The 25899-nt window shown below is 40.6% G+C and overlaps 1 protein-coding gene across 1 annotated transcript in view; it reads left to right on the plus strand.

The window, feature by feature from the left end:
• The window catches only part of PLPPR5 (phospholipid phosphatase related 5), an 87338-nt gene that overhangs the window by 32880 nt on the left and 28559 nt on the right, over nt 1-25899 (plus strand). Inside the window, exons 2-3 of the mRNA XM_048220474.2 lie at nt 7227-7359; nt 10869-11119. Coding sequence (XP_048076431.2) covers nt 7227-7359; nt 10869-11119 — 384 coding nt within the window. The remainder of the gene's footprint in view (nt 1-7226; nt 7360-10868; nt 11120-25899) is intronic.

A 25899-nucleotide genomic window follows, 5' to 3' on the forward strand; every position in this document is an offset into this window, starting at 1 on the left:
ACTATACCTTTATGGATAAAGTTGCTTTTCAGATATTATTTCATATATATCTGAAGTGTATGAAGCATGCCAAATACCATCACACTGATTGTGTGACCTCTACTGCTGCATTATATCTGAAATGGTTTTCTTGTACCAATTTCAAACCAATGATGCATGGATATCTTTGAATCATCACCAGTTGAAAGAGAGGAATTTCTAATGGGTTTTTATAAATGAAAACATAAAGCTATTTGGAGTTTGGCTTTTGATGAAAGTCTACAGTGATTTCATCTGTCTGAGAAGACTTACTTCAGTATTTTGTCATTAAGGAATATATATACTAGAGGGTCAGCCTCTGGGAATTGAGGTATGAGAGCAACATAATGTGCTTATAACAAATATTTAAACATTTATATTTGGGGATTTATGATTTGCACCTGCATTTTTATAGATTGCTATTCATTGGCAAGATGGGGCTTTTTACTCACTGCCAAGCAGGGTAATGGATAAGATATAGGGCCCCTACCAGTTCTAAATGACATGGATAGGTCATTTAGAAAGGGGGTGCATGTAGGTCCAGCTTAATAAGCAAAGTAGGGCTCAAGGGACTTCATAAAGTCAATACTGAGTTCAATAAAGCATAATGGAGTCACTCCATCAGAGGATGGGGTATAACAGGAAACATGGTACTCCAGCTTGAGGAGACCTGTGGAATGTAAGGCTTCCACTTACCTGGTGAGTTGAAGTTCAGGAGCACAGCTCTTGCCTCAAGCACATAGACTGTCAGGTTTCAGTGAGGAGGGGACTGTGACTCAAGGAACAGCACAGTTGCTCAGACGCAACTCTGGCTGGGTAGGTAAAATGATGAGGGCCCTTCAATACCAGCTCTTGAACACTTCATGGGCATTGTCACATTCCATATCAGATTTACATGGACCATGAATAGACACAACCAACCATCCACAGGGGTTGCTTAAGGGTTTCCTATAGAACTGAGGATCGGGCAAGGGCTTTCTCCTTTATTGGCAGAGGAGGAGTGGGGGTGGGATGAGTTAGTGAAGCCAGATGAAGGGACCTGGAAGGCAGATGCAAGAAATGAAGTGAGGGTTGACTCCTATGTACTTACTGTGCCAACCTACACTTTCTCTTCCAATAGAGTCTCTCTCCCTTTCCTTTTTCTGTTTCCTTTATGACCCAGGGAATGAAAAGCTTTTGCTAAGGTGGAGGAACTATGAACAGCGGATCCATGGGAAGCCAGTGGTGGATTCACCCCACTGGGGCTACAGGTGTTCTTCTTCCTCATGTTCTGCTCCCTTCTCACTCCGCTCTCCGTAGACAGTTGGAAGCTGAGGCAGGCAGAAAGAGGTGTCATGCTCCTTCTCAGCCCATCTCAGTTAACACTGCTCCTCACCTCAACTCTCTCTGGGAAAAACTTTCATTTATTAGTTCACAGAATACAATGTTATCAAGAAGAACTACAGAGTGACAGGCTTTTAATCTCTGGATTCCATGCCCTGTACGTGTCGTGTTTCCCCCTCTCCCACTTGTAAGAAAGAAAGCAAACCGGTTATGCTCTTTACCCAAGGGCTGCTTTGGTAATCTAATGAAAGCAGCATCCAGTAACTCCAGATTAAGAACTCCTTCTCGATGATGGTGAGAAAATAACCAAACCACCAGGTCTTCAATTCCACATAAGAACCAAGAGTATGCGAAGGGAACATGAAGAAATTTCACTGAAAATGGAATTTCAGAGAAATAACCGCAGAGTTAGAAAGGGCAGCACATAACTCCTTTGGTGTTTGTTGGAAGTTTGTCATGTGTGTCAAAAGGATCGGGAAAGTACTTTTCAAAACTCAGTTCTCTTATGCCTGGAGACCCTAGGATGGTAGAGGTCCTGATGATGACGTGCTTTGTGTCCCAACACAGTCCCCTTAAAACTGTAGAAATGCTAGGAATGTGGCGGAGCTCCAGGGTGCAACCTGGATCTGGGGAAGTGTGAGTAGGGAGCCGGGGGCTGTGGGGGCGGGGGGGGGGGGGTGAGCTGTCTTAACCTGGAAAAGTTGGAGGAAAAGCTTAGAAGTTTCTAGGCAGAAGCTATGGTCAAAATAGTTCTGAACTGGGATTCAGATTCTGGCTGTGCCAGTAACTGTGTGACTCAGGCATGTTAACTTCTCTGTTTCTCTCTGGATAAGTGTCCTTATCTACAAAATGGGCAGATTGAACTGGATTTCCATCGTGCATAGGGCCATTCACATATATTGCCTGAGAGTCACTGTGCTTTAATATAGAAGTATAAAGATAAACATTATACAGTCCCTGCATCAGAGAAGCTCTCAACTGAGTGGAAAAGACCGATGTTGCTGATAGTTATAAAATCATGTGAGAAGAACCATAATAAATGCACAAAGTGCTACTGGAACACAGAGAAGAAGGAATGGGCTGCACCAGGAATAGACATAAGGAATAGACAATATTTAAATTATATCTCAGGCACAGAACTGTGCCTTGCCTACCAAGCTATACTAAGTGATGGACCAAGTATAAAAGCACGGATGTATGGAAATGCCTGGTATGTTGGAAGAATTTAAATGTTTAGTTGTGGCTAGAACATGGCGTGTGTGGAGGCTGCTCTAAGAGTTGCAGAAGCTGAAAAAGGTGGGTTTAGGCTCAGCTGTAAACAATCTTTTGTGACAATTCCTGTTATCCCATTGGCTGTGAAGACACGCTGAAAATTATAAATAGGAAATTTGGATTGCACACATTTGTTTTCAGTATGTCAGTCTGGCAGTAGATGGCTTGAAGGCCAGAGAAAAATGGTCACATTTGAAATATAATTGAGATATAAAAGCAACAAGAGTTAGCGATTGCTGGAGAGAGGCAGATGAAGGGGACAGAGGTGTCAGCATCGTGTGTAATGGTGTGAGCGTTCTAGCCCGAGTGACCAAGTGGAGGATGGCGGGTTAACCGAGATGGTGACATGGAGGGGCAGGAGGCTTAAGGTGGGAGACATGAATTTCATTTTGGATGGGAAGGCTCTGAGAACTTCAATATGCAGATCTGAGCATGTTGAGATGTTGTTATTTAATAGGTGGTTGGGGGCCTGCCTCTGGAGGGCAGGGAAGAGAGAAACAGCTAGGATTCCTTAGAGTGGCGGGGGTTGGTAATGCCTTTGGGAAAATAAAGTCCTCCATGGAGACTTCTGACAGGACAAGAGAAAAAGAACCAAAATAAATTACCAGGGAACATAGAATTTAGGTTTATAATTCGGTGACAAGAGCTTTGCCTCCAAGGCGAACTCAATCTACTTTAGCTTCTGCTCAGGTCACGTTGAGAGCTACCTCCACTCCTCTTTCACCGCTATGTTCCTGGTAAGGCCTGTGTCTAAATCCTCTTCATCCAGCTGATAACATCTGTCTACCCTTTCTCTAAGACTAATCAGGATCACACCCTGTCTTTCTTTGATGCTATGTTATTTTAAATTCTCCTAGCAGCAGGTACCAAATGTGATTAGATATACAAGAGACTTATCAAGAGAAACACCTGTAGAAGATAGTGGTTTGGGGTGGGATGGGCCGGAGAAGACTGGGAGAGCCCTCAGACTATGCTGGAGGTGTGACCTCTGTGAAAGAGGGGGGAAAGTAAGGGCACTGGGTAGCAAGCACCTCAGAATACAGCGCAGTTTCAAGAAAGACTTGGCCAGGCTGATTGGCAGTTTTCAAATCAAAATTCCCAATTGGAGGTATCCCACATCTCAGCAGAACAGGCTCCCCTGAGTGCCCCCACCATACTTAGTCATTTGCTAGAAGGCACCCCAGGAAGTGTGGTCCCAGTGGAAGAGCAGCTGGGCACATGAGCTGGAAAGCCTCCCTGCAGCAGGAGAATCTGAGTGGCACCATCTCACTGCGACCACAGATACTTCCAGTGACTCACCAATATCTCTTCCTAAATGTGCTCCTGGCAGTTTTCATCCAAACCAGTTAAAACTCAGACTCATACCATTATTCATTATTTCCTTTGTGTCCACCCAACTAGGTTATAAAGCTTTGTTTCAACAGCAGTGCCTAACATGGAGTCCTTAACTCAGGAGGTATCTAAGTATTCATCATAATAAAAATTGTTCTGTTTTCTTTACATGACTCTGCTGATAGTAGTAGACAATGGGAGTTTTGACTTTGGAAGTTGGGATGGGTGGAGAGGTTAAGGGAGAGTATGATCTGGATGAGGAGTTCCACAGATATCACAGTGAGGGGGGAGAAGTAGAGCACATGAAGACGCACCCACAAGAGGAAAGCAGATACTAGGGTCTAGGTCTACATTTGATGAGATGAAATCTGAGTAGGCACACAGAACACAGTCTCCAGAGAACACGGTGGAAAGTGCTAGTCTAGAGAAAGAGCTAGCATGGGGCTGAGGGGAGGTCTAGCAAGATGGGATGGATAAGAGTAGAAGTAGACATCATCGCAGCTCCCTTTTGTTGAGAACTAGGCTTTCTGCCCAGAAAGGGAGTTTTCATGCACCATGACACACCTTCTTAACTTTGGTGAATTGGACCAGAAAAGAACCTGTCCCCGACTGAACCCCCTGGGAATTTGGAGTTGGGGTGCTGTAATTCTAAGTAGTTGAACTTCCCCTGAACTGAACTGACATGTTCAAAACAGGGCTCTTGGAAACTGTTGGGACAATCATGTGTGCTAAGAAGAAGGAGAACTGGCTTGCAGAATGACAAGAATGAGTCAGGCATTCAGAGAAGAGCTGAGAGGCAGTGTGACTGCAGAGACAGGGAGTGAGACGGAGGGAGTAGTTGCCTGGACTCGTGAGGAATTTCCATTCCTAGACCTGATTTTGAGCCCCATCCCCTGAGTTCTGAGATAACCCTCCAAACCCTAGAATAAATGCCCAGTTTTGCTTAATCCAGTTTGAGAGAGTTTCTTTTAGCAGCAGCCAAACAGTATTGATTGAGACAGCATTTTGGCAGATAGGCTGGAGACACGAATAGGGAATTCAGAAACGTGCAACGTGCTGACATGCAGCCAGGCAAGAGGTTAGCATTAGGAAAACCGGGAAGCAGAATCCTAGGATGAGGGGCCCAGCCAAGGCAGGTCTTAGTCTGGTAGGAATTTGGTAACCAAACGTGTTATCCAGTCAGGGACGAGCAGACAGGATCTGGTTATAGGAAGGAACTAGGGCGTAAGATAGAGCCTTCATCACAGGAACAAGGCAGAAGTTGGTTATTAGGAGTCAGGCAGAAGGTCGGGAGCCGACTGAGACCCTCGGATCTAATGGGGATGGAATTCACGCACGTATTTAGTAAGAATCATTGGGTATCTGTTATATTCGGAGGAGTTTCGTGTATCGTGGAGTAACAGACCGAGTTGGGGGCGGTCAGTGTACTAGGGGGTGGAGCCGGCCTGGGGGTGGAGACCCCCTGGTACCTGCTCTGGAGGAGAGAAGGCTTGAGAGGGCAGAATCAGGCAGGGAGCCAGGCAGTTCGTGATGTGGAGAAGGTGATAGATTCTTCGAATTTGGAACATTGTAGGGCAAAACAGACCTGGAAGAAGCTGCAACTGAAAATTCAGAAAGTAACTTCTTGCAAAGAGCAGCAGAAGAGTGATTCAGAAAGGAAGATGAGAAGATGTCAGGCACACAGCTTGTCTATTTGTCAGCTTCTCCTAGGGCCCTGGTGGCAGCTGATGAACCCGTAGAAAATACCTCTCGTGCGTCTTTAGGCCGGATGAACTGTTCCATCACACACCTGCTCTACTTTACCGAAGTTAAAAATTTCAGAAGGATTTGGGAGCCTCTAAACTCCAGCCTTTCTTAATTCAATCCAGTCTTACCAGATAGGCAATACTGGATTCCTTTAATATAATTCCGCACAACATCTTCTGGTTTAAACTTGAACCTTGACTTCCTTGGAAGAAGAGCTATAGTAAGAAAAGAGGAAAAGTTAGAAAGAATAAAAATTAAGAAATACTTTATAATCTGTTACTCACTGGAGTAAAACTAGATCAGACGTTTAATCTCCTACGAACTCTTTCTGTATCTCCCACTTATAATTTTGAATATCCTGTAATTACAGATATTACCTTTCATCAAGACCCCAAAAGCATTTTTCCAGGCAATGTCAGGGACTCCCTGTGTAGTATGTTACTTAACCTAGACAAGACGTACTGAAAACTAACCTTAATAATGACAAATTAGGCAACATACCATTTGCTCCAGTTTCTTTTCTCTTAATCATATTTCTAGTGGTGTTGATCAGGGTATTAAATAGAGTCAAAAGATCTGGGGCTGAGTCAGCAATCTCTACTTGGTTTCTGACTGGCTTGATGGGGAGCAATTTTTTAACCTCCCTAAGCCTTCATTCCCTCATTCATGGAACGGAATATTAACACATGCTCTAATACCTTGCTGGGTGATTTTAAAGGCCATGTATAAAAACCACTGAAAATGGTATAAACACCAAGGGAAGATAGGCAGGTCCTCTAATAAATCAGCATAGTAGAGCAAAGAATCTGTACCAGAATCTAATTTTTCTCTTTAGTAGTTCTGTGGCTTTGGGCAATTCATTTGGGTTCCAAGTCTTGGTTTTTTCAATTATAAAAGAAATATAATATTTTCTGATTCATTTTTTATGAAGATTAAAATGACATGTATACTTAAATATAAAGAATATATTAATGACTATAATTTTTATACTGTCTCAGAATAAAATAAAGGGATTTTGGCAAAGGATAATCTGAAGGCCAAACACATGTGAATTGATTTTGTTTCTTGTTGTAAAAGTATTAATGTAATTTGACTTTAGGATGTCTTTATCTGATCCTTTCAAGAATATTTTCATAGAAAATTGTTCTGATTTTGTGGCAGTGTCAAATTTAAGCGAGACATAATCACTTAAAAATAAAACATGGAATTCAGTTAAATACCAAAAATAAATAATCGCATCCTTAAAGCAAAGATCCTTTGTAAATTTTTTTTTTGAAACCTTTCAGAAAACAAAAATGGTATGGTCCATTTGTATTCATAATTTATTAGTTTAATACTCCCTTGAGAAAATATGGGTTGTATACATAGGGATAAGGTTCTAATAAAAGGGCTTAGTTAAGCAAATATGATTCCGTTTTATATTGAGATCGTTACCACTCAAAGGAGTTACTTTCTTGCATTTTTTAAAAATAAAATTATTCTACATTTATACTGCTTAAATTCTAATGTTCTTTAACCTTTTATTTCCTTGCAAGATAATAGTTGGAGAAACTGCTGTGTTTTGCCTACAACTGGCCACACGGGATTTTGAAAACCAGGAGAAGACTATTTTAACTGGAGATTGTTGCTATATAAACCCACTGGTGCGGAGAACTGTACGATTTCTGGGTATGTGTTCATTGAATTATTTTTATTGTTGCTCAAATCATGTTTATGTGTAAGCTAACCCTTAAAATGATCAGCATTTTAACTGTATGCAAATATTGGATTATATTTTATTTGAAATTTTGGTTTTAAAAATAACATTGCATACCACTTTCTCTCATAGGGCTCCTCCTCAGGTGTCATTTCCATATTATTTTAAGAAAAAAAAAAAAACACCACACTTGGATGTTTAACATTCTTTAAGAAACTAAAAATTACATAATTAAAATAAATGATTTATTGTGTTTATGAAATTTCAGAAACAGTGCTTGGGGAGAAATGATAATCTAGTTAGATTGTTGAACATCATGAAAGACAAGGAAAATAGCTTGGCAAAGAAAAGATACGTTGTGTTTGTTAAAGGTCAGATGGAGCTCTCCATGCACTTCCTCTGAGCTTTTTTCTTAATGTGAACAAAAACGTGTTAGTGATTTTATTAGAGGAAAAGATGTACTATCACTATTACTATTATATCGTACACCTGAAGCTAACATAACATTGTACATTAACTGTACTGAAAGTAAATTAAAAATTATTTTTAATTTTAGAAAAGGATTTACTGAACTTTAACCTTCAGTCTGAAACTTTAGCACTAATACATATAAGCATTGATGAATTATTGCAAATCGTTTCAATTCAGTAGAAACTTGGCCAAGACAAATTTTTTAACTGACACAATAAAGTTTAATATAAATTATCATTTCTTGTATTTTTCAGATAAAAAAGTATGTCTGTATATGCTAAATAAAATTTAAGGTAAATTTTTATCTATGTTTAGATTGAGATTAAGGTCCTGTGCCCTTCAATGTATTTCTCATATCGGTGGGATCAAGATGAAGACTTCGGAGATATTATGCATAGATCAGCTAATCTATATATAAACCCACTCAAAGACTAATCAAATGTCATCTTGCCTTTGAACCTCTCTAAAGACAAAGGGTCTTCTTATCTAAGACTGTTCTTTTTATTGCCATCAAGTTATACATCTCCAAAGCCCTCATTTATACTGTTGAAGTGATGACAAATTTTATATGAAAGTTTAAAAAGCTATTTTTTACATGCATCAATACCGTGTTCTTGACTCATTTATCTTTGCATGACTCATTTAATAGCAAAATAAGCAATAATATACTCAAAACTAAAAATGATAAAATTGACACTTTCCAAAATAGTGTTAAAGCAAATTTTATCATGCCTACTTAAGTAGATATTTTTTTCGTTTGCACAATTTCTAAAAAATATATGGCACAAAGTAAAGCATGCTTTAAATCTCTGTATGGTTCTCACTATATGATCTTATAAAATATTTAGGAGTGTTTGATTTGTTTCTTTTCCCTTGTTCATTATGATTTGGATATTTCTAGTTTGTTAAAATGGGAAGTTTATAAGCAAAACATTACATACACCATAATAGAGCATCATTCTTTGTAGGGACTTTATCCTGGCGGTCAGCACCACGGATGCATTCATGGGATCTCACTTTAATAAGTATCTTTGTAGCTGCAATATTGGCCTTGGGCCTGATGCACTGAATATTTTAATTCAAAGGCACATTTGGGAACTTTACAAGTATCAAGAGACATCCCCATATCCTTATCAAATACTTCTCTCTGTTTTACACAGGAAAACTTATTACAGCAGATAAAGAGAATGGTTTGGTTAAAGAAAATGAGTACATTGTAGCCTAGAGTTCAAGGGAGTAGAGATGAAGACTTGCCATTTAGGTGTCCGTGCTGGGCCACAGTGTTTGGAAGGAGAGGTTACGTGCATGAACATTGTATTAAGCTCCTCCATTCTCTTTCATTTCTCTGCCTCTCCTAAGTTTCTGCTTTTGATACCATTTATGACTCATGAAATGCTGGGAAGAGGTAAAGAAAGAGCTTTTTATTATTTCCTTTTAACATTTTTAGGTAAAGTACGAACTAAGGTCTTTGTTTTGTTGCCATTTGTATACACAGAGTTTTGCTATGTGCAGGTACTATGAGCCTTTTATAATCTTATATAATATTTCACAAATCAAAAGAATAGCCATGTTTCTGATGCCAAAAAATTATTTGATCCTGCACGACTTCCCTGGTGACTTCCTGCCTAACAGCCAATAATTACATATAAAGGTTTAGCAAAGAAACAATCAAGAAATTTATGACTAAGAAGAGAAGTGTCTGATTATTATCATAGAACTAGATGACTTTTAATGAACAAACTGTTCGGGAAGTACTCTCCTGGTATATAAAAATACCTGATGGAATTTTATTTTGCAAAATTGAGAAGAATAGATTTATTCAGATTGGTACCACATCCTCAAAGGTTGTATCTGTCAGTTTCATTGAAAATGGTGCCAAGGAATTTATTTTGCCCGCTCTACCTAAGGGGAAAAATAAATTTTGGTTCTAATGACCAATGATATTGAATTTAGAAATTTTTTTTTAATTTGAGTAAATTGTCACATTCCTCACAAAAGGAGACCAAAAAACAAATATGTGTATACTTAATTTTATACCTTCTGGTAACCCAAGCACATAAATTTGAATGCTGTGAAGATAATTGAAAAATAATTTTGATTGCATTATTATTTATGAAATTGCCCCAAATTTGATAAATTAAAATCCAACCATAAAATATAAGGTGGGACTAAGTTACTAGCTGTTATGTGACTTTTTAAAATGTATTCGTGAGGGGCGCCTGGGTGGCACAGCGGTTAAGCGTCTGCCTTCGGCTCAGGGCATGATCCTGGCGTTATGGGATCGAGCCCCACATCAGGCTCCTCCGCTATGAGCCTGCTTCTTCCTCTCCCACTCCCCCTGCTTGTGTTTCTTCTCTCGCTGGCTGTCTCTATCTCTGTCAAATAAATAAATAAAATCTTTAAAAATAAATAAATAAATAAATAAATAAAATGTATTCGTGAAAGCAGGGTAGAAATCAATCTGAACCATTCTTCTTTACTTAAGATTTTCCATGATATTTAAATGAAAACTAATGGCATTGCACTTTACTGCTAATTGGCACCTCCAGCAGAGTTAATATCAGTCTGAATGGGTTTAAGAGGCATAATCAAAGGGAGACAACTGCTTTGCTTTATGCTTGTAAGATGCAAAATATTTTCGAAATAGGGAAAAATCAAAATCGCTAACATTAGTAGGTGGGAGACTGAGCCCTTTCCAGAGAAACATGTCTCCTTTTTAAAAATCAAGTTACCCCAACACAATCTTAGAATATATCTTCTTTTATCTTATGTCTTATAAACCTGCCATGCATAAGACTGTAGCCAGTGGTAGACAGCTCGATATGTTAAATAATGTAACACTCCCACCGCTCCAGAAAGCAAAGAACTGGAGAGACGTGAAATGGAAGGAACCATATGTATGAACGTATGAATTATTTTATAGTTTCTAAAATATTTCCCTGTTGGCTTATCGTCAACTGAAATACAAACAAAACAAAACAGAGTTACGAGGGTTTGTTTTCTTCCTCAGGTATTTATACATTTGGGCTATTTGCTACGGATATCTTTGTAAATGCTGGGCAAGTAGTCACAGGGAATCTGGCTCCACATTTTCTTGCCCTGTGTAAGCCCAACTACACAGCGCTTGGATGTCAGCAGTATACACAGTTCATCAGTGGGGAAGAGGCCTGCACAGGCAACCCGGATCTCATCATGAGAGCAAGGAAGACGTTTCCATCCAAAGAAGCAGCTCTCAGTGTCTATGCAGCTATGTACCTGACAGTAAGTAAGGATTGTTAACCAGTCTTAGTCTTTCTGTTCATTCTCCCAATGTAGAAATTCTTTTTCTCTGCCATAATGGAAGTCACATTAACAGCTTTCTGTAGGCCATTTAATTTATTTTTAATAATAGCTGTTTGTACTGTGGATAAAATTAAGTCAGTTGACTCTCATGAGATTATGTGTGGGTAGTTAGTTGCATTAAAAAATATAGCCATTAGCATTTCTATTTGAGAATATGTTTGTCTTTATGTTAAATAGGGCTTAATGGAAACAAATTTGTCCCGTAGCAGTCCCCATAATCTTGTAATAGACCAATTAAGAAAACTATCCAGGCCTCTTAGCTGCCTACTCAAGCTCTAACATTCTCTGGAGGAGGTCGGGAAAGGGGCATTTTTTTTTTTTTCAGAAAGTTTTTTTGTTTATTTGGTTATTGGTAACTATGTCATCACAATATCCCAACTACTGTTTCAATATTTTTGTATAGAACTAACCAAAATGTCCTTATAAATTATGTTTTTTTCCCTTTATTTTTGAGTCTTTGCCACCATTTCGGTGGTGAGAGCCAGGCCCCTGCTGCAGCTGTCCAGGACCTCTGGGCGGAAGTAAGTGGTCATGGTCGAGCACATTACTGATTTGCAGGAGTAGAAAGAAGGGCAGCCTTGACAGGCAGCTCTTGGCCTCAGCATTCCTGCCATCAGCCCTTCCCTCTATTACCAGGCTCTGCCTTGTAGCCATGGACTGCTGGACTCCTAAAGTGTGCTCTGTAGGCTTTTCCATGGCTACAGTAAAAAGCTCAAAGAATTTAAAGGTCTTTTGGGGTTCTCCTTTCCAATAGTGTCAATACCTCCTTTCTTCTGATTTCAACTCATCGACAAGAGATCTCAGGACCTATTTGAAACCAAATCTGTTCATTGCCGATGACTTAAAAAACCCAGAATTATTTTTACCTTCAAGGAGCTATTTGATTATGGAAATATCTCTGATATTCTTAATGTAATCCTGTCTGCTTATCTCTAAAAAGCAGAGAGAATACACAGTAATACCCTATGATACCTCTACTTGAAATTGGAAACAAAATTACTAAATAAGCAACAATTTAGGAGGGAAAATATAGCACTATACATACCACTCACAATGGCAGGATGATTTTTGAGGCTGTAAGTATATGCATTTTAACATTTCTAAAGTTTTCAAGCCGAGCTAATTCTATCCCTCACAGGCTGGACTTTTAAAAATCCCATCAAAAAAAGTTTTATAGAGTTAAAGATCAAATCCCATCCTATCCATTTTCTCCTCCACTGTCTTCTGACTTCTGTACAATTTGTCAGTTACAACTCCCTTCTTCCCCTCTCAGTGTGCTCCCAACTCCACTCCTCCAATTTCCGCTGATTTCTTTATCCCATCAGCTTTGATTTCTGCTTCCCATTCTAAGGCACTGCAGACTTGATATAAAATCTGTTTATCCATGCATATTCTTTCTTATTCATTAAATTGCTTGACTACATGTCCCACCTCTCTTAGAATATGAAGCATTCAGCCTTAAAATGAAGACTTAAAACTTGAGTGAATCAGAAGTGACAAAATACTTTTCATTCATTGTCATCACATCTAAATCTGACGTTGTTATTTGTATCCGAGAATGAATTGCAAATATCTGCATATACATATGTGATCAAGCCAAGGACTTGAGATAAATTCCAGAATACTCTCTGAACCCAAATCCTGTTACACGATTATTTTAGCACTAATAGATGATTGGTTTTGCTGTCTAACCAGGGTTTGCCAATGGTGATGAGTGTGCTAGAATTATAAATACTTGATCTTTTTGTTCTGCCAAAGTCAGGTTTTCAAAGGCATTGTTTTGGGAGAAGGTATTATGCTTTTAAGACCTGGAGAAATCTTAATGTCTCGTCTTGCCTCTGGTCAGCTGGCAAGTGTTTTAGCAACTTCTTATATGTATGAAATATATATGTAATTATTATAGCAAACTTTCATTGAGCATTTACTATATGTCAAGCACCAAGTGCCTCACTTTTACTGATTTATCTAATATATTACTAATTCTTATTGATGTATTAAAATTGATTCTTTGTAGATTATTATTACTATATATGTAGTAATTGATTATTTGTACTAATTCGTTGAATCTTCATAAAAACTCCTTGAAGTATGCAGTATTATTATGCCCATTTTACGGATGAGGACACTCAGAAAGTGAAATAACCTGTCCAGATCCATAGAACTGATGTAGGAAAGATGTTAGGGTTAGAAACCGATGTCCAAGAAAGAATTCTTGAGACATCTTTGGAGCGAAAAGGTGATGTTATTAAGGCACTGGGACAGAACCCTTAGGCAGAAGGAGCTGCACTGGGATCATGAGGAGTGGCCCACTTTATACTTTCAAGTTGGGAGAGGCTTAATGATAGCATAAGTCTCTAAGGAATTTTGGAAGCAAGGTTTCCAGGACTTTGAGGGGGCTAGCTATTGGTGGGAAAATGTTATTTATTACTGTCTAGTAAAACCTTAGTCATGAGACCTTTCAGATGTATATCGGTGGGACATATTCTTGGGGGGTTTAGCAATAAAGGAAGTTTCCAAAGGAAATTTTATACGTTAAAGTACACTTACAGGATTCTGGGGCGGGGGGGGGGGGGGTCAGGCTAAGATTGCTTTTTGCCCTTAGCAAAGTATTCACGTTGAGGCAGTTGAGTCCCTAGAGGAATGTCACTCTGCCTGTTTCAAGGACTTGTCAGTGGGCTGTAGGTGGTAAGGAAATTTATTTTATAATCTGCCTTTGTTTCCCACATGAGAACCACCCATTTTCTTGGCTACAGTGATTCCCAAATATTCCAGAGAAGGAATATTAAATCATATTAGTTCTAATGTGTGCATGGTCAGCTTAATTTTCTCCTGCTGCCACATAATCTCAGCGTCCAGAAAGGTTACGGCTGAGGGTTCAGATGGTAGATATGTTTAGAGAAAAAACATTTAATGACACTCCAACACTCGGAAATCTTCCTCATTAAACACTGGTTCAGACTAAAAGTCAGGATTCCTATTTGTAATTACATTGCAGGGTACCTCTGTCTTTTTAACAATAGATTCTGTTCTCTGCGAACCGCTTTTCTCTCTTCCCCACCACCCCTTCTGAGTGTGTGAGTGTGGGCGGCTGCCATGGCAACTCTGAATATAACTCCTGCCGCAAATGCGGGCATTACAGTCAGGTTTCGCTGTTATATTTGAACCCATATACATATATATATCTCCCAGCTTCACTAGAGACACCTTGGGAAAACTTTATAATAGAAATGTTGGGGTGTTTCGAACTAATACAGTCTCATGAAATGCTTGCCAGAATTTTGATGAGTAGGGAAATAGGAAAACAGCCATATTCAGTATTTTCTGTGGAAACAGGCTTATTGCTGTACTTAGGTAGAGATAAATTTGTTTAATGTGGTGGAGGTGTCATAAACATATGTAAATATATAAATAAAAATAAATAAGCTCTATTGTGAAGTATATGAGTAAGAACTGAGGCATATTTTTCTGATGTTTCTCCTTGTGGATTAGTCAGTAAAATTAAGGAACTTGAAATCTCCCTTAGCATTTGACTTTAATTAAGGCTTAGGGGATAATTTGATAACAGAGTTGCTCTCTTTTGCTTTACTGAGAATTTATTTTCAAGGGGAAAAAAAATCCCAATGCTTATTTTTGCAAATGTTGCTGGTTTCCCAGGAAAAAATTGTGAAGGTTATTTAACCTTCAACCATTAAATTTATAATTCCGTGTTAAGTCACATTAGAATAATATTTAAATTTAGCTTTGTGTTACTCATTTCCTATAAAATGAGCAGTTTTTCTAATTAAGGTCCAATGAACTTCAAAGTTGAGAATGAGAAATAATGTTTGGTGACTTTCCAGTTAACCTCATAAATCAGGGAAACAGAAAGACATAAAATGATCTCTTTAGGTTACTTCCCATTCTGGCCTTAGATTGATTTTTCTGAAAATCTAGAAAGAAAGACAAAAAGGGTCAGCTACACTTGGCGTTTTTTCATGATCTTTTGCTGTAAAAAAACCTTAAACCACTAAATCTCAAAACAAGAACTTACTATCGTCAGGATTTTGTGGGGCCATCTGTGGTTTTACTGGTAGTCAAATCTTGCTTCTGTCATGGGCTGTGTTTAGCTAGGTAGATGGGGCTGGGACAGCTCAATAGCTGGGCCTTGCTCATTCTCAAGAGATTTTCCCTGAGAGCTGTCTTCCAAGAGAGCAGAGGCACAAGCTACAGGGCATCTTGAAGTATAGGCTTTGAAACTAGTTCATTATCCCCATTTCTTTGCTCTGTTAGTCCAAGGAAATCCACAAGGCCAGCCCGGATTGATGGGGGCAGAGACATAGACTCCACCTATAAATGGGAGGCTGAGTGCAATCAGATTGTAAAGAAGTGAATATACCAGGAAGGGAGGGATTTGTGGATATTAAACTGTTCACTGCAGTCTTTTCCCAGAATATCAGTGGAAGGCTTTGCAATATCATTCCTCCCCTTGTTGGTGTCCAGTCTTTGGCATTATCCTGCTCTTGCTTCCCATCCAGCCATCTTTTGTAATAATCTTAGAGGTCCCCTGTGGTCATGGGCTGCCAAACAAGGGTTAAATAAACACAACCCACTGGTATCTGTTTGCCTCTCTTCTAGTAACATTTAAACTAATTTCTGGGTCTTTATTCCGGGGGACAGGAGTTTGCCTGCAGCACGTGATGCCATGAGACTGGTCAGGGATTGTGTTTGGAGGAGAAACGTTAGGGTGGGTTAAAAGAAAAGCTCTGGGCCACCTTCATGGATTTGTCTGGAGTGACTGATGAGATCTGGCTGCCATCAGAAAGCCATGCCTCTACATCTTCCCTGCCCAGAAGTAATTTAATGCTGAAATGTGTAAGATCCCTGTGCTCTAGATTTCAGATGAGCACATTTGTGTCTACTAGATAATCTATCAAACAGTATTTATTGAGCCCCCACTTATAATGCGACTGCTCTCTTATTACTGTGACTACTGCTGCTGTAACCACTGTTATTCGTCGACTGACATTTGTCCTGCCAGCCTTCAGCTAAGTGTCGTAGCAGGTGGGGAGGCTGCTGAAGACATCTGCAGAGTACCCACTGAGTTCTAATGTTTTCATTACCATGGACCGCTTATATAATTTACCACCTTCTTGTCCCACACTCCTCCACGAACTTTATATTTCTAAATCTTCTATCTAATAAAAACGTTTTCCCATCCCAACTTAGGCCCAGATATTGAACTATGGCCCATAATAATAAATATATAATAGTGTTGTTTGGAAATGATGCACATACAGTTATTAAAATTGCACACATACAGCTATTAAATAATAAGCAGTAAATGATTGAAGACACATGTATTCTTGACCTTAGTTTTCCCTGGCTTCTGGAAGTGACACTTATAAGTGGGTATTCTGTGATTGACCCATGGCTTTATAATGGTGTCTGATTCACTAGTCACATCCCAGAAATTCCTGTGTCTTCCACAATGTATTAGAACCACTCAGCAGCGTGAGATCGCCAGTGTTGCCAAACGACTTCATAAGTAGAGGACTGACATTTTAGTCAGTGCATGTGGACTTCTTGTGGGTAAATATACTTTTCTGTTAAGCTCTTTGAAGTATTGAAAAAGATGTCTTAGAATGCATGAATACATCTGGGGTTTCTTAGGTGTTAGCAAACTCCAGGTTGCAGATTCCTGGCAGCACTTGCGCATTTAGGAAAACAGGACTCACTCTCTGGACAATATAAGGTATAGTCAGGACTGCATTAGGACTTTTGTAGGCCCTAGGCACTCACTTTGCTTTCAGGGCCTCCTCTTACCTTTGAAAAAAAATGTATAAAATGTATAAAAGCGAGTTTATAAATAACATATATTAATCATGTTCTTCAACCTCAATGTTCACCTTTCCTTCTGTTTTCAAAAGAAATGAAGACAGTTTTATTGGACCCTAGAAGTATCATGGGCCCTTAGTACCATGCCTACTGGATAAGTTTGCCCTGAAAAGAGTGCATCAAAAAGTTCTCAATGGAATACGATTATTAGTCTATCTGGTAATGACCATGAGAGCCACTCAGTATCCAGGAGGTGAAGATCAGTGTTGCCAAGCACCATGGGAGAGTGCTTCAGAAGTAAGTGGTACTTGGGCTGGGTTTTGAAGATGAATGTGATTTGAATAGGTAAAGAAGAGGCATTACAGGTAAGGGGACCATGAGAGCAAGAGGCAGCAAGCAAGAAACAGCAGATAGAATTAGGAACTAGTGAGGGGGAACCTCCAATGGGGAGCATACGTGGGACTTAAGGATTAGCAAGAATAAATAAATCAGGAACAACTTGAGGCTTCACATTTAGGTTAACAAGGAATGCGGAGTTGAAAAATGACATTACGGCAGTGTTTCAAAATGATTTTATTTAATGCAATTCCATAAATATATATGGACTACCTAGAATGCATCAAGCCTGTACTTGCTGATGTAAACTCCTTCTGAGGTTGATTTAAAATGGTCTGATAGAATGTAAAGACACAACTAAAAAGGAAAGAAACTCAAAGTAAAGGGAATATTTTAAGTAGATTGTCAATGAATCTCAGACATGAAATAAGGATTTGGATTTAGCTGGTTCCCTTAAGATTGGGAGCTCTAGTGTTGATGAGACCAGAGTCAGATGAAATGAAGTGACATGAAATGAAATGACTAGTTTTTGAGAAATGAAATGAGCTTGGACTCTATGAGCTGCCAAGAGCCTGAGCCATGGCAGGGAGAGTATAGATTTGAGCAGCTGGGAATCCCTAAGCATTTTCTCTTGGAGCGCAGGAAAAGGGAAGTCTGACCTAGACCCAGAGCCAGTGCTCCGGTGCGCACTGTGGGGTTCACACACCATCACCAGTTTCCTTCGATGCTATGGCTAAACTGAGCCACGTCCCTGGCCGGCCTGCTCCTGTATTGCACCCTTCTGTCCCCCAGCTTCCATGTATTGGAAAGTAAGTCTGGCCTCATACTAAGTACCTAATAGTCCTCAATCTTCACAGTGGCCGGAAGGAAGAAAGTATGGCCATCTTCATTTTACAGGTAACAAAACTGAAGATACAAGAGGCCAATTAACTTGCCCAAGGTTGTATCTCTAGTATTTGTTAGAACCAGAAATATGATGCAGGCCAGTGTCCCTCCAAAGCCAGTATTTGGTCTCTTATATTGCACTACCTCCTGGCATGTGCCCCAGTGGAGAGGAGAGAGCTGCAGGCTGAGTGATCAAAGGGCATTGCCTCACACACAGTAGGTGAAGAAAACTGGTCAATGGATTGTAATTGAAAGTTGCACAATATGAATTAGGAAGATTGTTAAAAAAGTGTGTACTCCATAAATTCCTGTCTCATGTCTTATTTTCCAGGCAGCCAGTAGCTCAAACACTAAAAGTCATATAAATGGTCATGGTGATTGGATTTTAATTGTACTTTTGATTTTAAGTGAATGAATATTTTATTCTTATGACCCTTAATTTTTATATCTTATGTTCTGCACATCGTTTGAGATGTTAAAGAACTTCGATTGCTTTTAAAAATGACAACTTCTAAGTTACCTTTTATTTCTTTACCGTGTACAGTAATTGGATACATAATTACCTAAGTGGCATTGGCAGAGCTTAATGCTCACGAGACCTCCGTGGTGGGCACTGTCACTTTGACCAGATCCAACAGAACCCAGATGGCAATGGGCAGCTCTAAATGTGTGATCATTTGACATTTCATTTCTTCCATGCCCAAGTCCATTTTCCAAAAGATGCATCAAGCTCTGCTGCAGAAGTCATGGGCTTGCTCCTGAGTTACAGGAGCCAACACTGATTCTCACAGGAGGGCCATTCGTGAGCTCCAGACTGTGTTTCCCACCAGTGGCATCTCAAGCACCACAGGCCTGCTGGATCCTGTGGCCCAAGCAGCAGGGCTGCTTGCCTGTACTTGCTATCAGGGCCCTTTTCTGCTCCAGAACCCACTTATAGCGGACAGCTTTTCATGTCACCTGGTCTGTAGGCCACAGCAGTCTTCATAGGTGTGGGACGTGTGTCCCCAAGAACACAAATGATCTAAAGGTGCTCTGTTTCTTTCTTTGTGGTAGGGGTACAGGATGCAATAATTTGTCTTTGACTTTGGAGGGGATGTGTAGTATGTCCCTGGTCAATGGATCCCTAAAAACTTGATTGATGTCCCAAGCCCTTGGATCTTACAGGGTTTATCTCCCATGATCTGCAATGCACATGTCTTACCAAGGCCTCCAGTGCACTGACCATCTCTTGTTTACCTTGCTTGATCAGCATGATGTCTTTGATGCAAAGAATCAATATGATGGTCATGTCAGACCGTGTGGCAAAGTGCAGGAGGGTTAATATAGCAATGACATAAACCTCAATGTAAAAATTTGCCTATTCCATGTGAATGTGAACTCTTTCTCATTCTCTTTCCTGAACAAGATAAAAAAGAATGCATTTGACAAATCAGTGGTCACTACTACTTGGTTGAAGATTCAGTGGTCTACAGTCATTCTCCAGGATCTGCCCAGACTGGTGAATTAAATGGAGATAGGATAAGAACCACTATCCTGGCATTTTTGAGATTCTAAGTGGTGGACGAATCTTCGCCATCCCCTCACCTTTAATGCAGTATTGTTTTTGATTTACTATCTTGGCAGGAGTTGGGAGGCTATAGTTTCATAAGCTTCCTATTGAATTCCCCCAGTATTCTACCTGCCAAGGGGAAAATGATTACTGGATGTGTTCACAGACTGAGTAGACTTTGGCCCATATTCACTATGTAGTCCCCATGCAACCCTACTCTAGCAGGGGCAATAATGATGCTAATTCAGGTCTCTAGGTATCGATGTCCCGTTAGACTCTGTGTCCAATAGTCCTTAAAATATCTGGATATTCTCTTCTCCCCAATAATATAGTCACCTGAATAAATGGTCTTAGGTCCTATTAGGAAAAGACTGGGAAAATCATTACATTATATACTTTCTGTCACGTTGCAGGGTCCTTCCTTCTGGGGACCAGCTGCCTCTTCCGTTAGTGGATTTCATTTCAGTTTGGTAACTGCACAAAGGATTAAAACTTTTTATTGGGGCATCCACTTTCAACTCTGCGTTCTCATTATCTTGTGGTTATAGATTAAGTATTCTTCTTGGCTCCTCATCTATTTGCCTCTAGGAAGTGCTATGTTCTATAAATCAATTCCAAAACTTTCTGGTCACATCACCTTGGCTGTCACTCAGGCCTTCTGCATTGTTATGATAATTCACACACACACACACACACACACACACACACACACACACACACTCCTGCTTCTGATGGTTAAGCACCAGTAAATAGCTTGTTTCTTCAGGCCCCCCATGATCTGCATGGATATAAAGGCTCTAGCTGTGGAACCTACCCTACCATCAATCCTGGCCTTCTGTGCCCTGCTAGTGTCCCTCTCACTAGCACATTCCTGGTGCCTCAATGAACCGTGTGTCCATGAAGTCTCCCGTGGTACATCATCCTCTGTGGGTCCTTAAGGCTTATATTATATGTCCATTCCAGCAATGCCACTTCTCTGAGGCTTCTAATTCCTTCCTCCACCATCTGCCAAAACATTTCAGGCATGTCAGCTTCATCGAGAGAAAGTAATCCGTTTCTCCAGACTTTTAGGAGCCCACCTGGGGGGGGGGGGCGGTTACTGTTCCCTGGGGACCTTGCAAGAATATCAAATCCCACATCCCCAAGAAGAGTGTCCTCATGTCAACAAACACTCTTTTATCCTGTTTATATTTCAGCCTCCTTGATAAGGCACCCTCAAAATCCAGCCACATAGTTCTCCCCAGGCTTCAGCTGTCAGGTGTCGGCTAATTCTTACAGCAGTTTTGGGGCAGAGGCTCTGTCCTCCCTTATCAGGTTCATTTCATCCTGGGCAACTAAGCCCTAATTGTTGGCCTGGCAGCCAGAAGAGGTCGAAGTAGATCTTGAGAGGGCCTCAGAGAGGCTTCTCGCTCCCCTACTAGAATAGTTTGGGTGGGGCTGGGAGGAATGCTAGCCCTGAGTAGGTAGGGGTGGGCCACATCTGAAGGTTCCGAGGGTTTAGAGGAGCTGATGAACCATCATCTTCATGTACATCCACTCAGAGGTCCCTGTCCCTTGTGTCAGGTCTTAGATTTTTCTAACCAGAGTCCTGTCTTGGCATAATAGACCTGCCTTACCTGAGCATTCAATCATCTTTGAAGATCCCTGGACTCTTAGCTATAAGAGCCATGAGTCTGGCCTTCAGGTTTTTTTACTCTGACATTGCAGAAACAAGGGCTTTTTTTGTAAGTTCCCAAAGAGGCACTCCAGCCATCACAGTCGATTTTCATTTGTTTGTTAACTGTCCTCAGTTTTCCATTTTCCTTCTGGAGGGCACCAACACAACTTAACAGGAGCCAGTCAACTGCATTATCCTTCTAGGCATTGCTTCCATGGACTTCTCAACTTCCCATGTCATTGACCTGGTTAGGGAATTCCTCTCCACCAGGGTGACCAACCATCAGACTTCAGACTTCCAGTGATAAAATCAGGAAAGTTTAGTGTAAACCAGGTTAGGTTGGTTACCCTATCCCATCCAGAACATTCTCCCAAGTCACTACTGGTGGGTTTTAGCAATTGGGTTGCTACCTGGTGGACTATATGTGCCTCATTTCCAGCAAGAACATGTCCCCAGACCCCATCGTATCACCTCTTTTCTTAAATCATCCCAATTCTGTTAGGATCCTCCAAGAAGCAGAAACTGAGAATTAAGAGTAGTATTAGAAATAAAATTAGGAACCTGAGATTTATTGGAGGATTAGAGGGGGATAATACTTATGAAAGAAGGTAGAAGTAAGATTCGATAGGGAGAGTCTAGACCATGGTGCAGATCTGACAGAGTCTCTGCCGATCTTGACCAGAGGTTGCCCGTTGGAAGAGCCCCACACTACATGAATGGCCAAGCCTTAGTACCCCACTGTACTCAGTCACTGGCTGGGGGCTGGCCAGGAGGGTTGTGGCCTCTGCTCAAACACTACGCTACAGGTGGACACTCAGCTCACTGCTGTCCCTAAAGCAGAATAGCTGACTCTTTCTGGAGGGGAGATGAGAGCAACTTAACCTCCATGGCTTGCCACGCTGCTTTCATCTAGTTCTCACTCAGAGAGGACTTAATAAGCTAACGCCCAGCAAGGGGTTAATACTGTGATGTATTATCTTCTTTGATAACTCCCCGTGCCAAATATACGTGCACTTGGAGTGCCTTCGCATATAGGAAAAAATTATGGCACTGTAATTTCGGTCATCAGACCCCCTCCTAAATTGAGGATATGCTTTAAATCAAGGAGATTCTTGGCACCTTTCTCACTGTATTACAAAAGAGGTTAACTTCTATGAACACAGTCTGATTTGAGCCATTTGCTTGTTTATGCCATTTAAAGAAAATCTTGGAACAGGAACAAAGGATTTCAAATAACAAGGAGAAATCCTTCTATAATAGTACAGAAATTTAGAGTATAAAAATAATAACTATTATTACTGAGTGCTTACTGTGCTAAGCACTTTACATACAGTATATTTGTTGCTTTCTCTCCTTTGTCAAACATATTAATCAGGCATCTTTCTATATATAAGGATGCATGCCTTTTAGTTTCTGTAGATGTAGAGAAATATGATTTCCTTAGACTTGCTAAAATTTCCACTATCAAAGAACAAAACCAACAACTACACAAAAACCTTCCATTAATTTGAGCTACCATTCCATCTCTGAAAGAAACATCTAGAAAGATTAGTTTATATTTCTTCACCTTATAAACCAGTTACAATATGGGTTTTGTTCCCCCTCCATCCCCCATCCCCCACCACACACACTCTACCAATACTACTCCTCAGACTTCATCCACAGCGATCTTATCAAAAGCCTCTTCAGATCCTTGTCTTGCCAGCCGTCTCAACAGCATTGAGACTCTTGCACACCCCCTTCTACCCCAAGTTTTCTCTTTTTAAGACTTTGAGAACATTGAGTCCAAATTTGCTTCTTCCCTGATTAAGTGCTTTATGGCAATGTCAGAAGACTATCTACCAGTGCTTACTAAGTCTCCGCTCTTGACCTTTTCTTCCCTCTGTTATCCCTCCCAAGGGTGATCTCATCCCCTAACACCTCCATGTCTTCAAGTGAACCCCAAATTCCTTCACTGGCTGTAACCCTCTCTCCTGAACTCCAGACTGTTCTTAACTTGAACATATCTATGTGGTGTTCCATCAGCTCTTTAAACTCAACACTTCAAAAACCAAAATCATGATCTTGCTCCAAACGAGCTCCTGCTTTTGTCTCTTCTGATTTGATTATTGGCATTCCTATCCTCCCAGTTACCCAAGCCCGAAATCTCTGAGTCACCCTCAACCCCTCCCACTTCTACACCCCCACATCCAGATGTCTGATTAATTCTGTTGGTTCCATATTTGAAATATCTCTCAAATCCAGACTCTTCTCCACCCTGTCCCCCATACTTCTACTGCTCGAATTTGACTCCTTTGTATTACTGGCCTTGACGACTACAGGAGCTTCCCACATAGGCTTCCTGAGAAAACCCTTCCCTCATCCCGTCCCCTCTACACTCTGCCACTGGAGTTAACACTCCTAAAGCATGAGCATGAAGACATTCTCTTTTTGCACAAAAGCTTTCCTTAGTGGGCCCTCACCAACCCTTCGGGGATCACGCTCCTACCTGTAGCATATGACGCCCTCTCGGTCCTGGCTGAAACTTGTCCTTTCTTATGCTATGGACTGGATTATGTCTCCCTCCCACCCCTACACCAACTTCATATGTTGAAGCCCTAACCTCCAATTTTGGTATTCGGGGATGAGGTCTTTGGGAAATAATTAGGTGTGGATGAGGTCATGAGGGTGGGATCCTTACGATAGGATTAATGTCCTTAAAAGAAAAGACAGCGGAGAGAATGTTCTCTTTCTCTTTCTCGGCCCTATAAACACATAGCAAGAAGGCAGCCATCTGCAAACCAGGAGGAAGGTTTTCACCAGAACCTGACCATGTTGGCTCCTGAACTCAGACTTCCAGCCTCCAGAACTGTGAGAAAATAAACGCCTGTTGTTTAAGCCCCCTAGACTGTGGTATTTTGTTACAGTAACTGGGGCTCGGACACTTCTCTTATTTCGTAATGCCCTCTTTCATGAGCTCAGTTCTCAGTTCGTGGGAACTCTCTTCACGGGGGACCATTACCAACTACGAATCACAACGTTTTCTTCTACTTCAGTACTTGTACTTCGGCTATTCTCTCCATCTGCAGTATCTCTAGTACGGGCAGGTACTGCTCTCGTCCAACTTCTACTTACCTTTTATGGATTTGTCAAAATTCTCTACTCTAAATAATAGAACGTGGGTCTGACTTGGGACAAAACGAGGTGAAAGGACAGGCTTAGAGCCTGAGTTGAGGGAATGAGCAGGAGCTGCTGGAGCCTGGGCAGCCGGAACCCCGGTCAGAATCAGCCCACAGCAAGGGTGTGGTGAGGGTGTGCTGCTCCGACCGCAGGACCCCGAACACTACTGCTGCCACGCCTCCTGATGTCCCCACCAGCACGGCTGCCCCGCGGCTGCCAGCGGAACGGATGTTTCACGTTATCCACTTCTTTACGTGATTTGCAGACACATCCAGTTGACTGAGTGCAGATCATGTGCCAGCAGCAGCTGCTGTCCAGGACTTTGAGGAAAGACACACCTAACCTTTGTGTGGTTTTGGTGGTGGGATATATGCTCCTGATGTGGGAGGCACACCGTGGAGTATTTCCCAGTTACAGTAAAGGATTCAGATACTCTGTAGTGAAAAAAAAAATGTTCTTTACCTTTGTGACCCAGATCAAGGTTGATCTTTTTGAAGTTTTGTGCCATCTTTTTTAATTGAAGTTCATCTACTCATCTTCAGTGGCACACCTGGTATATTTGACACCAAAGCAAATAATTTTTTATATCTTTTCCTCTATATGGAAAAAGTATTTTCAATGATAAGTATGTGATAACAGTAAAAATCATTTTATTGATTCATATTTCAGTTTTAAAATAAATAAGAATAGATTTTAATTTTAAAGACATAAAAATTTAGAACAATATTTCACATATTTCTAAAATTTACACTTAGCAACAAAAATACTATACATTTATATTATTTCATTAGTTCATGGTAATTCATTGTTTCATTGTATTATTTCATGGTAATTTCATTGTTTCATTGTATTATTTCCTTAAGTTAAACATAAAAACTCCAAGTAGTCACAGATTGGCAGGGTTGAAATAACTCAAGTTCTCTTTCTTCATGTTTATAATTACAGTCCTGTTGTGGTTGTTTTCCCTCTCAAGTCTGTTTATTTATTTATTTTTTAAAAGATTTTATTTATTTATTTGACAGAGAGAGAGACAGCCAGAGAGAGAGGGAGCACAAGCAGGGGGAGTGGGAGAGGAAGAAGCAGGCTCATAGCGGAGGAGCCTGATGTGGGGCTCGATCCCAGAACACCAGGATCACGCCCTGGGCCGAAGGCAGATGCTTAATGACTGCGCCACCCAGGCACCCCTCAAGGCTGTTTAAATGTAGCCCCAGAGGAGCTGGAGATACTCTGTGGCCAAAACATGCTTGACTGGCTCCCAACCTTCACAAATTTATTCTCTGAACAAAATATATGTACCTG

The sequence above is a fragment of the Ursus arctos genome, unplaced genomic scaffold (assembly GCF_023065955.2).
Source record: "Ursus arctos isolate Adak ecotype North America unplaced genomic scaffold, UrsArc2.0 scaffold_12, whole genome shotgun sequence".
NCBI classification, from domain to species: Eukaryota; Metazoa; Chordata; class Mammalia; order Carnivora; family Ursidae; genus Ursus; species Ursus arctos.